Source organism: Pristis pectinata, chromosome 10 (genome assembly GCF_009764475.1).
Source record: "Pristis pectinata isolate sPriPec2 chromosome 10, sPriPec2.1.pri, whole genome shotgun sequence".
Lineage (NCBI taxonomy): Eukaryota > Metazoa > Chordata > Chondrichthyes > Rhinopristiformes > Pristidae > Pristis > Pristis pectinata.
This window is the reverse complement of record NC_067414.1, coordinates 11,105,325-11,121,651: the sequence shown is the minus strand read 5'-3', so window position 1 is coordinate 11,121,651 and position 16,327 is coordinate 11,105,325. Positions and strand designations below refer to the sequence as shown.

Here is a 16,327-nt window from a genome sequence, read left to right as displayed (position 1 = left end):
AGACTGTTCAGAGTCCTTGTCTTCTGAGACCCCGAATCTGTTTCACAACAACATCTGATCTGCAGACCAGCACTTGCCTTGCTCACTTTATTTCTGGTGAGAAGGTGATTCTGGTAGGATAGTGTAATGATTGTGGGTGATTGACATGGAAGCCCCCAGTGATGTTTTTCAGCTGTGGCCTTTGAATAGTACAAAGTGCAGCAGGCTTATTGGTCAGCAAGTGGTTGCAGCTACAAAGTGTTTGGGGTGGGGGGGCTCATGGGCAGACCTCCATCTGGTCCAACAAACATTTTTGATGCATTTTTTGAGAATTTTTAAACTATTTGCAAAATCAAATAGCTAAGATGGAATTTGAATAATTCCCTGCAATAACAAATCCAAGTCTCTGGTCCTGTAACATTAAACCAGTGCCTTCCTTTGGCAACTACTTAATCAAAAGGTTATAATTTCATTCTAGTAATTCAGCCCAGCTGAATTGGGAGCACTCGTGCTCCTGAGTCAGAAGTTTGTAGGTTCAAGTTCATTCTGGGATTTGAGCACAATGTGTTACTTAGCATTTGTCTTTCAGATGTATTAGATTGAGACTCCATCTATTTGGGAGGTATAAATATTACATCCCATTTTCATGGAAGAGCAGGGAATTTGCTCAATTTTTTTTTGTCTTGTCAAGATCACTACAGTGATCATTATCTGATTCCTGTTTGTGGTAGATTGTTTGATAATTGTTTATTGCATTTCTTACAATAGTGACTACTTGTAAAATTTACTCAGTTATAATTGGTTAAGAGCTTTGGGATGATCGGAAGTTGTGAAAAGCACTATGCAAATACAGGTCTCTCCTTACTTTTTTTTAACGGTAAAACTGCAATACTAATTGAGTCCTGCCCTTTTAGGTGAGAAATTTAAGGATCCATATCTCCCATTGAATTGAGCAAAGAATTCAATCAGCTGTGCTAGCTAAGTTGAAATAACAAATTATAACCAATACTGGGTCTATAACAGGTTAATTAGCCCTTCAGCTCTGTGCTAAATGCAGGATGACAACTGTACTGACCTGCTTGAGCATCTCTTGTCAATGGCCTTCTGCAAAACCATAGTGCTGCATTTGGAGTACCCCATTGCCAAATCTAATTATGAAGGTAATATTGCCATTATTACTGAGGTGCCCAAATCACTTAAACTCAGTGTGGTGAACGATTGCACATTGATTTGCAAACTTGCTTCCTGAAGTGTTCAAGTACCTTGATGTTTAAGGTCCATGCATATGATTGGGACTAATAGCAGAATACACTGCAAAATAACAGCTATAAGTTCCTTGTACTGAGGAGCGATCAAATGATTTCTCACCAGGGTCATTACTGAGGTCACTTTCACTCTTTTCATTCCAATTTAAAATCTGTTTATGGATGGTACCAGATGTGAGTAGAGCAAGGAGTGTTGAGAATTACTATAAAATAAATGTGTAAAGTAGGCTTGATACTCACAAATTTATGCAAATACTTCGGAGAACAAGGAATCCAGATTTTCCCTTGGGTTTTTAATTGGGATGGCAGAAAATTTAATGGAGTAGCATTTTGGGTCAATGAACTTTTATCAGTTCTGATTAAAGTTTAATTTGACATGAAATCTCCACAGATGACTGGCCCAAGTATTTCAACAATTTCTGTGTATCAGGTTTGTCATCAACAATACTTTGCTGTTGTATCACTAAATTCCAGTTTTGAATTTAGTGCAAGTAGAATTGGTGTGTAAATGAACACATTTATAACAATGCAACAAAATTGTGACCCTCTAAAATGCATCAAATTTGTGTGAGAAGACTTCTACCAGGTAACCAGTACATTTTAGTGGCTGTAGTGCTCCTGTACTAGATCCTGTCTGGTAAATCTAACCTTTCAGTAGGAGCAGCCACTAAGTGGCAATTTATTGATCACCCTGCTGATCATGCTTAATAGCTTCACATTCAGGTATCATATTCTGTGATCACTGAGGCTGCACTCCCAGGCAGCCATCTGCTTACCCCAACTTCACCTCTCCCTCTCAGCCCTTCATACTGGCTGTCTCCCCTCTACACAGCTGTGATACAGGGTGTCAACCTGGAACACCAACTATCCCTTTGTCTCCACAAATGTGCTTGACGCACTGAATTCCTTCAGCAAATTGGCTTTTGTTCCAAACTACTGCATCTGCGGTCTCCTGTGTCTCTGTGGGCGCTATCAGGCCTCTGTAGATTCCTTTGGGAAAGTTGTAGCTGTATTTTGGGTTCTAATATTGGCTAGAGTTTGGACTGAGCAAGGAGGCAAATGTTTCCCTGGTTTGGAAAACTCCAGTTATTGCAGTGAATGTTGAATTATGGACTTGTACCCGCCTTGTACTTTGTGGTTAGATCCTTATGGGTGTGCGAGTTCTGAACTAAAACTCTAAAACTGAGCTGGTTTTGAAGTGTGCAGCATTTACTACAAGCACTTAAAGCACTTCATTGTGTTTCCAGAGTGAAGGGTTATAGTGCTTGTAAGTTGAGTTTCAGAGATTGGTGGGAAGTGAGCTGCAAAATTTGGACTACACCCAGCAGGATCACAGCCATCTTATTAACATTAGGCTGCACTTAGCTGAAGTAACTCAACTAATTTGTGAATGTCTGGCCTTTTATGAAAATTTACTTTCACGTGACCCCTTTAACTTGCCAAAATCAGGATCCTCCTCAAGTGATAAAGAAAAACTGCATGTTATTCAAGTAGATGACCAGGAGTTTGGCTATAGTTTTTTGTTTTTAAGGATGAGACATTGGTTTTGGGAAGTAATTCTAGAATTTGGTTTTTGGCACCTAATGTGGTAGGTCCTGCTGGTGGAGTAATTAAATTGGGTAAGCAAAAGGTCAGCAGTGGAAGGTGCAGATATGAAGGTTGCTTCATTGAAGCCATGTAGAATGGAAGCTGAGACTGGGGAGGTTGGTAAACATCGTAATGTATGACTGGACCTACTGTGATTTAAAGCGTAACTTTGGAGGAGCAGATTTTTTTTATAGTGTACAAGATGGAAAAGTGCCCAAGATTGCATTGGATTAAGATGCATGAATGAAGCTGTTAGCTGCAGATGATCCGATGCAGCCTGGTTTGTTTAGTAACCTCCCAAATTCTTGCCTATCTTTGAAATATTGTTCGAATCCTCCTAGTTGGGCTTCTGCCTTGTCAGATTAAGGAAATGGCCCTGATCTAAATCACAAAGATTTCAATGTGATGGTGAGAGGAGTTGTATTTTAGTTGGTTCAGGACATGGTTAACCACACCATCCATCTTGCCGCCACCAGTGTATCTCCACCTTCATCCAGATGGTGGGATCACGAGCACCCTGTTCCATTCTTATTCAGCCTTAAGAGAATCTTGAGCATTGGCTTCTCTTACCACTGCACAAAACTATTGCTTCTGGTGTCTCTAGAGATGGTCCTCGCTTGTATTTCTCTCAACCACATGATTTTTTTTCACCCACTGACAGCACCTCCATTTCCTGCCTCCTGCTAGCTTGACATCATGCAGGCTGATGGTAGACAACTGTACCTCATTTTTTTTTTTCTCTTAACCCCTGCACTGCCCCAAATTGTCGGGCTATTCGACATCAAGTACTGAATAAATTGAAACTCCCCATAACTAAATCCTGGAAGATCCAAAGCCATTGTCTTTAGTCCCTGCCACAACCTGTTTTCCCTTGCCATCCTCCTTGAAGTTGAGTCACTCCTAGTGTCAAATTTGACTGAAGATAAACTTCAGACCACATTATTGCTGTGCTGTTATTAAAGCTACCTGTGGCTCAGCTCATCTGCAAATCTTGCAGCTGTTTTGTTTGGTTAGTCCAGTGTACTGCCAGCTGGTTGTCTTATTCTACTCTCCAAACATGATGTTGTCCAAAGCCTTGCTACCCATGTTTTAATCTGTGCAAATCTGGTTTGCCCATCACCCCTCTGCTTTGTCTCCTTAAAACTAGCTCTAAGGCAAAACCTCTGGCTCTGATTTCTAAATGAGCTTGCCATCCAATTTAAATATTTCATAACTTTAATTCAGTTTCTCTCCGAGTGTTATCAGAGCTAAATTTCTAGCATTTCAATGCCCCCCCCCCCCCCTCGGTTTCCAGCATTTTATTGCACTACAAGTTGTGTCAGGTAGGGGTGGCAGGGTGGAAGTGGACAGGAACATGAGTGGTACTGGTGATAGTGGTATGGGTGGGAGTTTCTTGTCGTATGTGACACGAAGGTTGCATGCAGTGGAGTTTGTCCAGAATGGTTAACAGAGTATGGTTGATGGCCAGAGACTTGGGATGATTGATTCTGCTTTTGCAGTGGAGGATTATTTTTGTCATTGATGTCTGGTTTGTGAGAAAATTTGGAAAGAGTAGGGGGTCATGATCACAGAGCTGGGTGTCATTGGCCTAGATGTGGAAACATTGGGACAGACCACACTCTTCGGCCAGGTGGTTCTGTGGAAAACTGCTAGCTGCATTGCCTGTTGGCATTTTCTGGATTTAGACACCACATACTGCAGCACAAAATTGTATGCTGGAGGTGTGTGGAGGTCATTGGGTGCAGATGCATCTGACCTGGAATTACCAGAGTTGAGGGATGTCCTGTAATGTACAGAGGAACAGATGCACATTTTACCTGTCTGTTCAGTTGTTACCACAGCTGGCACATTTAGGAATAAGGTTGCTGACCTGGACTAAAATATAATTTATTTATAATGTACACAAGTTGAATGTGGTTGTAAATTTTTTTTCACATTCAAATGTATGCTAACAGTTTCTAGAAGTCTATGATCATAGGCATGTAGAAACAGTGGAAAAGCCCACCTTGAGCTTCCACCTGCAGACTGATTCATTGCCAGTAAAGATACAGCTGTGAGGCTGGCAGGTAGTTAGGTGCTACATGGTGCAAAAGGTCAGAGAATGTGAGGCATCTTCAGGGTTGGGTCTGATCCAGCCCAGTGTTTTCAAATTGTCACTGTGGGCCAAAGGATAAATCATTGAGAGACAGTGGTACAGGAGCAGAAAAAGGCATTGCAGGTAATTCCTCTGTGAAGACTGGCTAGAAAAGAGCAATCAGTTCAGATTAGTCTCATCCATCTCGCAATAGAAGAAAGTGACGTGGTTAACAATATCACAGCCTGTAGAAGGATTGAGATGGGAAATTACTTGTGTCATGATCAGAATAGGATATAATTTGCTCACTTGGCCTTGTCTCCCTGGTAGGGAGTGGAACCTGATTGGAGGAATCCAGGGAACCAAGGTTTAAGAAAGATTGGCCCAGATTTGAGAGGTAATACATGTAGAAGGATGGTCATAGTGTGAAAGGAACAAGAGCATTTGTTTCTGTAGAGAACTGCTGCTGCCTGCAAGTTGAGGGACTTTTATGGTCCCTGTGTAATCCTGGTTTGTGCTGTCATGAGCTATATAACCTGGGACTTCCTGGCACCCCTTGAATCTTCATTCCCTGAGTTTTTAATCTCTCAGGAATAGGCCATTCATCAGGTCAATTACATTGCAGTTCATTTCAATCAATTGCTGAGTATATTAACCCCAATCCACTGTCATTTAACTATTAATATCCTTGCCAAACAATCCTTTGTGGTAGTTTTGAAATATTAAATTTACACCATTTAGCCTCAACTTTGAGGGTTGGTTTTGTGAGTTCAAGATTTCCATTTACTTACAGTATTTCCTGACACCATTCCTCTATCGCCAAATTTGAAATTAACTATTATCCACCCTCTATTTGTCAGGTCTAAGCAATGGCTGGCACTGGATCAGTACTTCACAGGTGTGACATTTGTCAATCATTCTTGCATATTGATTTTGACTTGGTGCAAAGATGTTTACAACTACTTCCAATTGTGTACACGTTTTCAATACAGTACGATGGAGTGAGCATAGCTACACTTCCCAAAATGAGAGGACCAAGATTCTGTAATGGCAGCTTTAAAATGTAGTTGGTTAATGGAATGTGGTTTTTGATATAATTGATCACAGATGTTAAATGTGGAACAAAATGTTGTGGCATGTAGCTGGGGAATGATCTGTCCAAGAATGGTGTAGGGAGGAAGGCAGATGTGTTTAAAACAGATTATTTTTAGATTTCGGTTGCTCAAGGGTTCAGCTCTGAACACAGCAAAAGTTTGGACTAGGTGAGTTAGAAACAAACCCTTGTGGCTCTGCATGAAAAGTTCTACCTTGGACTTTTTTTTCAGTGCAGTGTGGCTTGTATCTAAAATTTTAATTATCACCCCATTTATTAAAGCTTGAATCTGGGTAATTGCAACCTAAATTCTTCTGCATGTTGTTGCCACTTGGATTATTTCTACTATTGCCAGTTGAGTAAATGAGTGCACTGCAGCATGGATTTTGGGTTGTATTTTCACCATCTCATTTACAGGTTTTTCTGCATTGTGTAAAGCAATGATTTGGAACTTCTAATGTTGTAATCAAGTTTAAGATTGTGAATTTTGAATTAAGGTTCAAATTGCACTGTCCTTGTGCACTTTGGAACTTGAAAAGGAGCCCCAAAATTTAACTGGATATAATTTAGGTTACAATGCCTCTGGTATTTGTCTAATTTGGAACAACAATGCAAAGTTACTTGTAATGGTCATGTTTAAGGGAAAACATGCTATGGATCAGTCCCTGAGACATCCTGAAATGTGCATTCCAGGGTTTGGCAATACCCAAAGAATACTGGGTCAGACTATTGGACTGGAGACATCGTGGAAGAAAGTAGTTATAAAGAGTATGAGTTCAAAGCTCCATCAGTATGACTATTTGAATTAATTTTTAATGATACAATAGAAAGATGAAGCTTTTAGGTTGTTATTACTAGTTCACCTTCAGGGAAGGAAACATCTGCCCTTGCCTGGTTTGCTGCTTCTGACTATTGATTCCATCTGTTGACTCTGACCATCTACTGCTAGTCCTTTAGTGGGCATCCATTTATCTTGGATGTTCAAGCTGATTAGTGTCCATCCTACAGGATACACACTGCTGCAACTTGTGTCCCAACCATCTCAAAGGTTCCTATGTCATGCATTTTAATGTATCACTGTTCCATTCATCATCACCGAATCCTGTGAAAGATGCTAGAAATCTGATTCGACCCAACAGTTTTTTTTGGGGGGGGGGGGGGGGGGGGGGGGGATGTCACCATCACAATGTTATTTTCTTTTATTGGTTGAAAAAGCAAACTATCACCACCATCTAGAAGACAACCAGGGGTAGCCAATAAATGCCAGGCCTTGCAAGAGACTTCCATGCCAGAGAATCTTATTTAAATCTGTGGTTACATATGGTATGTCTTATAATTAGTGTCAGTGAAACATGCTGCTCAAATGTAGATATTAAAAACAGCTGACCAAGAAATTGTGTGATTGGATGTAATAGACTTCTACTGAAAGATCTGTGGTTACAGGGATGAAATGTGAAAGATGCCCATTGGCCAAAAATTTTAACAAGTCCATTTCTTTCGACAAGGAAAACAAGTGAGAACCAAACTTTCACAAGCCTTTAACCATTGGCTGAATGTCCCTGAAGAAAAATTGCAGGTAAGAGTTCCTTTGTCTTGCATGACTTACAATAACTGTTTCCTGAAATATAATAGCATGCATCATAAATTGATAGGGTTAATGTTAAAATGGGAAAACTGAGGGGAATTCTTTTCTGTACAGCTGAGACCAATTAATAACAGCCTATCCGTCAAGTTGCATGAGACTTAAAGTGGAAGATTTCTTCAAGGGTGTGTGCTAGATAGCTATCCAAGTTTTAATTGCTTGATCATTGCTGCGATGTGTCCCACTTCTGCTTTGTTTGCCATCGGTAGAAAGATTTTGGCAGAGTTGGAATCTCGTAAATGTTGCTTGCAGTTTTAGGGATCTTAGATTTGCAGGCTGGAACATGTAAAGTTTGAACTTTAATGTGTTTAACTCTATCATAGTGAATATATAAAATCAGATGTTAGGGTGGGTCTCTTTTTGTTGATGTGTAGAAGAACAGTTTTAAAGCTGGGACTGGACATGGGTCCTGATGTCATTCCATCAGAATTCTTATTGGAGATAATGAAGCCTTCACAAATACAATTATCTGTCAACATTTGAACGCTCTGTTCAACTTTGCTACTTTAGTATTCACTGAATCTTATGCACTTACTGTGTGTAAGTGAGTGGTCAATGAGAATTTTTATTAATGGCATGCTGGCAAGGATGCTATTGTCCTTTTCTGGATCTTGAGTCATGCAAAGATTAGACAGGGTTAGGGTGGTGGAGTTTCTTCCCTTTTTTGTATCACAGTAATCCAGTAGTTTCATGATCACTCTTATAATTGCTGATTATTTAAATTCTCAGCCATTGTGGCAGATTTGAATTCTTGTCTCTAGGTCATTAGTTCAGTTTTATGAATCTCAAATCCATCAAACATATGAGGAAGTGGTATTGGTTAAGAACCAGTAAAGGCAACTATAAGCCCCAATCCAGCAAACCTTTATCTCCAGTCAAGACGCCTAGTTTTCATGCTTTGTGATTTTTCTTTCCCTCCCCATTCCTATCACAACAGAGTTGACTTGTCAGCTAAGGGGCAGGCATGGTAGTGTAGCAGTTAGCACAATGCAGTGACCCAGGTTCAATTCCAGCCACTGTCTGTAAGGAGTTTGTACATTCTCCCCGTGTCTGCGTGGGTTTCCTCTGGGTGCTCTGGTTTCCTCCCACATTCTAGACGTACGGGTTAGAAGTTGTGGGCCAGAAGTGCAGCAACACTTGTGGGCTTCCCACAGAACACTGTTTCAATGTACATGTGACTAAAGATATCTTGATGGGGAAACTAAGTTATAAAATAAAGCATCACAGGGATGTGTCAAGCTGAGATGGCTTAAATTGTCTGTTTTGTATATGGGTTTATTTCTGTGACATTGGAAGATTGGCATGCAACTCTAACGTGAGGTGGTAGAATTTCCTGAAGAGACCTTGAAGTTTTTTTGGGGTCATCTTATAAAGGAATAATAGCAAAAGTAAATGCTATTTTCCCCCTGCTGTTTCCAAAGGAATCAGCAATAACATTAACATTAAATTTTGTATTTGTCTTCAAAGCAAATGACATCAAAAATAATGGGTAACTAAGGGCCAAAAAAAATGAACACAAAACAATATCACTGGAGAAAGTAGTGAAGACTGAAATCCTGGGGACTTGATGGCCTACTTCCTAGGATTCTAAAGATGGCAACCAGTACATTGATTAAAGTTCCATTAACTATCTTAACACTTTTCCAAGTAAGAGGCAAATTCGGGAGCTACAGTCTGGCTAGTTCAGTTGTTGGGAAATTGCTGGAATCCATTATTAAGGGAGATGCAACAAAGTTTAACATGATTAGGCAGAAAGTGCTATACAAGGTTACTGCACAAAATGGAGGTGTGATGCAGTGGAGATCACATGGATTAAAAGTTGGTGAACAGACAAAACAGTGTTCCTTTTAAAACTGGAAAGCTGTAACTAGTCTGGATTAGTTCAAGGGTCCTGCCTTTTTAATCTGTTAATTTGGTTGAGGTGAGTAATGTGTAAATTGCAGATAGAAATGTGGGAAATTAAGGTGCAAGAAACTTGGGGAATCTGCAAAGGGATGTAAACGTGTTAGGAAGCGTGCAGTTGGAGTTACGAGGTTAGATTTTGTAGGAACAATCAAAAAAAACAAATTGTCATGTGTTGCTGTTCAGAGGGAACAGTTTGTCCTTGTGCATGAAGGAAGTTAGTTGTAGGTAAGTACAGCAAGTAATGCAGCGAATGTGAAGTACTAACAGTACATCAAAGATTCACAGGATTGATCTCTAAATGGAGAGTTGTGTTGACATAAGGTGATTCTAGGAATTCTGAGCGTGGGCAGGGTAAATGCTGAGCATGTTTTCCCTATTGGAGAAATCTGAAACTATGGGGCATTACTTCAGGAGAAAGTGTTATCCATTTCAAACTGAGGGGGCATTTCTTGGGGCTGAGAATCTTTTGTTTGTTGTGTCCCAGAAATCTGGATGCTAGATATATTCAAAGCTCTTTTTTGTACCTGATGAAATATGGGTTGTGGGGAACAAGTATTGTTGAAGCAATCATCACATCTAGCTATATTTGATTGAAAGGCAGAGCAGGCTTGGGGCTGCATGGCCAACTGATCACTTTGTTGATAGCCTGTCTCTAGCTTTTGCACTCCTTGATTTGCTCTCCAGGCAAGATGGTAGCTTGCCTAGGCTAATTAATTCTCTCAGATTTCTTTGGTTTTGGCAATATGTCCATTACTACCTTAGCCTGTTTGCATCTTGGAGAAACAACAGAATTGCAACACACTATACATGATTTTGCACTTCAAATTTTAGGCAGAAGTATTGAATATTGATCTTCAGTGCCACATGGAAAGTAAAGATAAAAGATATTTGCTGAAACTACAAAACTGAATGATTAAATATTAAAATAATGAAACATGTAATATGAAAGCACTCTGATGTATACTTGCATTTATACAACGCTAAAATGATGCAAGGCATTTCTCAGAAGCCTCATGGAGCAGAATTTAATACTGTGCTTTATAATAGACTTGGGCACTGGTAACTCTTAAACATTGTAAAATGGGGAAAGGTAAGAGAACAAGAGAATTCCAGAGCTTGGAGTCCAAGAAGTTGAAAATATTGTTACTAGATGCAGAGCAATTAAAATTGGGAATACTTGGGAGGGAACATTCTTGGATGGTTGTATGGCTAGAGAAGTTTTTGTACATGGGTGAGTTGAAATCAAGATGAGGAATGGAGTTCAAGGAGAAAATTTAAAATTCCCTGGTGCACCAGGAGCAAGCAGTCAACTATTGAATGGTTGATGAGTGAACAGGGTGCAAACAAGACAGTACAAAGTTAATGGCAGGATTCTGGGTAGTGTGGAGGAGCAGAGGGATCTGGGGGTCCATATCCACAGATCCCTGAAAGTTGCCTCACAGATGGATAGGGTAGTTAAAGCTTATGGGGTGTTAGCTTTCATAAGTCGAGGGATCGAGTTTAAGAGCCGTGAGGTAATGATGCAGCTCTATAAAACTCAGGTTGGACCACGCTTAGAATTGTGTCCATTTCTGATCGTCTCGTTATAGGAAGGATGTGGAAGTATTGAAAGGGTGCAGAGGAGATTTACCAGGATGCTGCCTGGTTTAGAGAGTATGCATTATGAGGAGAGACTAAAGGAGCTAGGGCTTTACTCTTTGGAGAGGAGGAGGATGAGAGGAGACATGATAGAGGTGTACAAAATATTAAGAGGAATAGATAGTGGATAGCCAGTACCTCTCCCTCAGGGCACCAGTACTCAATACAAGAGGGCATGGCTTTAAAGTAATGGGTGGGAAGTTCAAGGGAGATATCAGAGAAAGGTTTTTTTACCCATCAGTTGGGGTATGGAGTGCACTGCCTGGGGCAGTGGTGGAGGCAGGTATGTTGGTCAAATTCAAGAGATTACTAGATAGGCATATGGATGAATTTAATACAGAAGGATATGTGGGAGGGAGGGGTTAGTCTTGGGTGAGGTTTAAAGATCAGCACAACATTGAGGGCCGAAGGGCCTGTATTGTGCTGTACTGTTCTTTGTTCAAACATTTAGGCATAGAGCTTTAAGCAATGGCCTGCAATTTTATTTTTACTTCAGTTCCAATTTCTGCTGTGCACTTTATTTTCTGCCCCTTCCTTTGCACTTTGATTTACATTCACTCTTTCTACCCTGAACCACTGCTCTCATTAAACTCCATCACTTGAACCCTCCGCAAGCCCTGTCTATAATTTCAGTTGTATGATTTGCCAGAACTGGTCCCAGCATGATTCATATGAAGCTCATCTCAATAGAAACCCTCCTTCGATTGGTGTGGGCTACCTGAAATTTGTATCGTACTGGGAAGATTGACACCAGAGAGCAAGATTGCAGGCAACAGGTTATCAGTGACAGGGAATGAGGCAAGCAGATTTCACATCAACAATCAGCCGCTGGGCAGACATGAACCCAGAGTATGAGCTGATGAGGAGAATTGGGTGACCATGCAAAAGTGGGTTGGGAGACTCTGGACTGCAGCAAGGACTTGGATCAGGGAGAACACAAATTCTAGGCTGTTAGAAATGGCAAATCCTGTATATTATAAGTTGTTTGACTGACTTGGCTGTACTAATTTCGTTATTACCATGAGTGAAGATGACCTTCAGGTGCCACCTGCAGGCCAGAGTTTACAGTTACACATAGCTATTCAGGTATTAAACCATCCATTACAATCTTGTGGACTCTTGCAGCTGTCTCAGCTCTGCTTCCCATCCTGCTGCTTAGGACTCCATTGTCCCAGTTGCTCTGTATTTGCTCTGACTAGACTCTACACGGGTGCCTCAGATGCTTTCCTCCCCTTTAGCAATAGTTGACTGGGCCCTTGCCTGCATCTCAAGTATTCCCTGCATCTTTGCTCTCACCCTTTCTCCTCCAAGATTGCCACATCTTCACCTCACTGGCCTTTGTTCAAGATCATCCTTCACAATTTCAGCCACCTACAAATAGATTCCACCATTCTTTTCCCCTTTTAGCATTTCAAAGAGACCTGTTTCGGTCAAAGCTCCCTCCTCTGATCTTCTGTCTCCCCAGCTGTTGCCCTTGTGGCACTTTCCCATATCATTGCAGGAGATGCGACATTTATCCTTTCACATCTTCCCTTTCCACCATCCAGTGACCCAAACACTTTTCAGATGAGGCAGTGATGCACTTACACTTGCATCTAGTCTACTGCATTTGGTATTGTGTTGTGGTCTCTGCATCGAAGAAGCCAAAAAGCAAATTTCAAGTGACTCTGGGCTTTGTTGCTTGCCACTTGAAACCTCCATCCTAGTCCCACCCTGATTTTGGTCTTAATGGTTATAATAGTTTAATATGAACTAGAGTAACAGCACCCCATCTTTTATCTGAGTACACTACATCCTTCTGGACTCTGTATTGAACTCTACAACTTTACGTACCTGTATGAGAAGTCTTTTTCTGTATTAGCACAGCCTAATTTGCCAGGCATGTCCCTTGGCTCTGAATTTTGCAACTTCTACATTCCTTTGTTTTCCCCCTTTGCTACCCCCATTGACCAGATGATCTCATTTGCAGCTCATCCCCACAGCAACCTGGCCTCTTTTTTTCTAGAGGTGTTCCCTTTGTACAACCCCATTCCTCCCCTTTACAACTTCAAACTAACTTGTTCCTTCTCCTGCAGTTCTGATGAAGGGTATTCGACTGGAAATGTTAATTCTCTCTTCCTGCAGAAACTGCCTGACCTGATTTTGTTTTCAGCATTTTTTAGGTTTCTTGTGTTTGCAGTTTGAATTTCTATTAAAGCCTCCACTGTCATGATCAGAGTCATTGGTGTATTAAAGTGGCAAATCAAAAAAAATGGAAAATGAGCAAGTTTATTTGGTTGACTTGTCTGTATCCAGGAGTAGTCCACAGAAGTGGCCGTATGTCCCAGGCAGTGTCGTTGTTTCATAAATTCCTGACGGCTAAAGACACTCTTGCAAGTGGCTGTGTGGCAAATACTTGGGCATTTTTAATGTGTTTATGCAACTGTTAACAGGCTCAATATCTTTATTGTACCACAAACTACATCTTGCCTGGTTACTTGCCTTTGCTCCTACCCTCTCCTTGTTTAGGAAAGATGGTGGGTCTAGCTCTGAACAAAAAGTAAATACCTTGTAATCTATACAACCTTTATCACTTTGTTTTATCTGTACGTTCTCTTGTCAAGTATATCAATCTCCAGGTCTTTTGAAAACAGCTGGTGCCCTCAACAGACTCCCAGTGACTGCTGAGCTGCTCCCTGAATTGCAGTGTGGATTCTGGCCATCCAGTGGCAGAAGGGACAAGAAGCTGCTGCACAGTGAACTTCAAGAAAAATGCAGGGAGCAGCATCAACCTCTGACCTTTTTTAAAGAAGCCTGAGAAAGGCTAAAGAGTCTTCAAATTTGACTTCAAATTTAAAATGTGGCATACGAGTCATAATTCTAAATGTGTTCACAACGGGCTGGATCCCATTGCCCACTGAGGTTGAAGGTGTTTTCATTGCTCCATCACCATCTTTCTTTGGGCAAAGTCCCATAAGGCCTCCAGGCTGCTTGCTGGAACAGTTGCTCTGCAGGATGAATGACGGTGTGTTCAAGCAGCATCACCTCTAGTCCAGAACCAAGGTCGCTTTGACCTAGGTCATAAGCTGCAGTACTTGTGTGCAGCTTCAAAGGCCAAGCTTCAAGTCATAGCTTGGGAATGGGCCTTGTACTCCAGCAAAACAAGTCCTTTATCAGTCTCTTATCACGCACAACAACCCCTCACCCCATACAATAAAGGTCCATGATGAGGCCCTGGAAAACATAGACCTCTTTCCATATTGTAGGATCCCCTCTTGGCAAAAGCAGACATTAATGAAATTCACTTCCTCCAGTGCACAAGCAGGGTCTTTGGCCGTCTTGGTAAGTGTTTAAAGATCAAGTGCAACAGTGCCCCTGGCATACTGGCGCAGCAGTGATCATCTTGTGTTTTGCAGACACATTATGTAAATGTACCAACAGTAGGCCACTTGGAGCACTTGAAGGGTACCACTAATGCTTGAAATCCTCAATTTACTGGCAAGGTAAACAAACCAATGTTCAGTGTTTTCTCCCAGGCCAACATCCCCAGCACTGAGTTTCTAATTAAATATTGGCCCCAGTGGGTGTCAGCATACAAATTATGCACAGAAACCAGACCTTGAAATGGGCACTGAGATTAGCAAGTTAAGAGGAAATGCTTCTTGAATGTTTCCAGTGCCTCCTGGTTTAAAACTAAATGGAGTGTTTATAGGAATGCTTGATGTCTCCAGTCACAATGGAGTCAGAGCATCCATGATGACACTGAGAACCTAGAGTTTCTTCTGGAGCATGTCAAGGCCCAATGAAAACAGAGCATACCCTCCCATATTCTCCTACACCCCCACCCTGAGATGTAATCCCCTACTACTTGCGTAAACCTCTGCTCCACCCGCCTTTATCTCTTGCGTGTAGCTAGACTCTATTTGCTGGGCAACTTCTGGAATGCTCCATAAACTATTTGCTCATCCTCCTTTTCCTTGATATTCTTCACAGCCTTTGTTTGACAGTGTTTTGGCACAGTGTTCAAATATTGTTTGATGCCCATGCAAAGTACCTTGGGACATTATTACAGTTGTTTATAAGTGACTACAAATTTTGGCAAGAAAACTTTGCCAGGAATGTATTGCAATTGAAGATCATTGCTTTCCACAACCACTTGATCAAATTTTGCTGATTTAACTCTGACTTGTAGGGTGGTACATTCTTCAATGTACATTATGGAGAACATTAATGCTGATGAATCAATACTGTAGTCTTCTGTGGAAAGCCTGGTGGTTGGATTATCTTGCATATCCAATAGCCCTGGACATTTGAGCGTTCCTCAATTTCCTTAAAGTAGCTTGAGTTATGGTTAAAGTGGATGAAGGGTCTTGTATAAATGCAAGATATAGAAAGCTTCTGCACACAAGGTCCTTGTAGGTCTTGAAGTAATGGGTTGTCCTTTAGAATTTTACTGGAATTTTAATCAGACTGAAGATCTGATGATTAAGGTAGTTCCTTACCAATATTTAATAGACTGTTCACAAGACAATTCAAGAAATTTCTTGTCTTGAAGATGCTCAAGAAAGTCTTGCCATTTTTATCACAAGGGAGAAAATTGTTTGAGCAGCAGCAACTTCCATTATGTACCTTTGCTGCTTCGGACTAAGCTCTAAACTTCGTGTATTGTCATGGGCAAATTGAAAGGTTGGTCCTTGAACCTTTTAATGTTGATAACTTGAATCTTCGATTCTGTTTCTTAAAGTGGGAGGAAGGCTCCCTTGTATTAAACAGGTAGTCCCCGAGTTATGTTAGGATTCTGTTCCTGATAACTCCAAGCTGATTTCTCCAAGTCAAAAACGTCTGTTTTTATAGCTACCCATATCATATCACTCTACATTCACTTGCCATAATTTGTTTCATCACAATCAAATAATCACAGTAACACTATCTATAACCGGTGGAGTGATGCTATATCAAGTCATTAGTGAATACAGTGGAACATTTTATTATTGCAAGCTTAAAATGCTTTTCAAAAAAAAAGCTGTAGGAGAATTTGCATAGTTGGATTTCCATAAGCTTAGATCATCTGTAAGCTGAAGACCCCCTGTATTCTTAAATGGCTTAATTAGCAAACAAGTGGGTTTGAACTATGCACCACTAGAAAGGATTTGTTTATTTGAAAT

General features: G+C 40.8%; 1 protein-coding gene across 4 annotated transcripts in view; it reads left to right on the top strand.

Moving 5' to 3' along the window:
• ggps1 (geranylgeranyl diphosphate synthase 1) overlaps positions 1-16,327 on the top strand; it is a 66,006-nt gene that overhangs the window by 38,588 nt on the left and 11,091 nt on the right. For 2 of the 4 annotated variants that reach the window (XM_052024070.1, XM_052024073.1), the window contains one exon: positions 7,504-7,574. The exons of 1 other annotated variant lie outside the window; for it this stretch is intronic. In XM_052024070.1, coding sequence (XP_051880030.1) covers positions 7,504-7,574 — 71 coding nt within the window. Of the gene's footprint in view, positions 1-7,441; positions 7,575-16,327 lie in introns of all 4 variants that reach the window. One more of the 4 variants, XM_052024072.1, reaches the window with a different exon arrangement.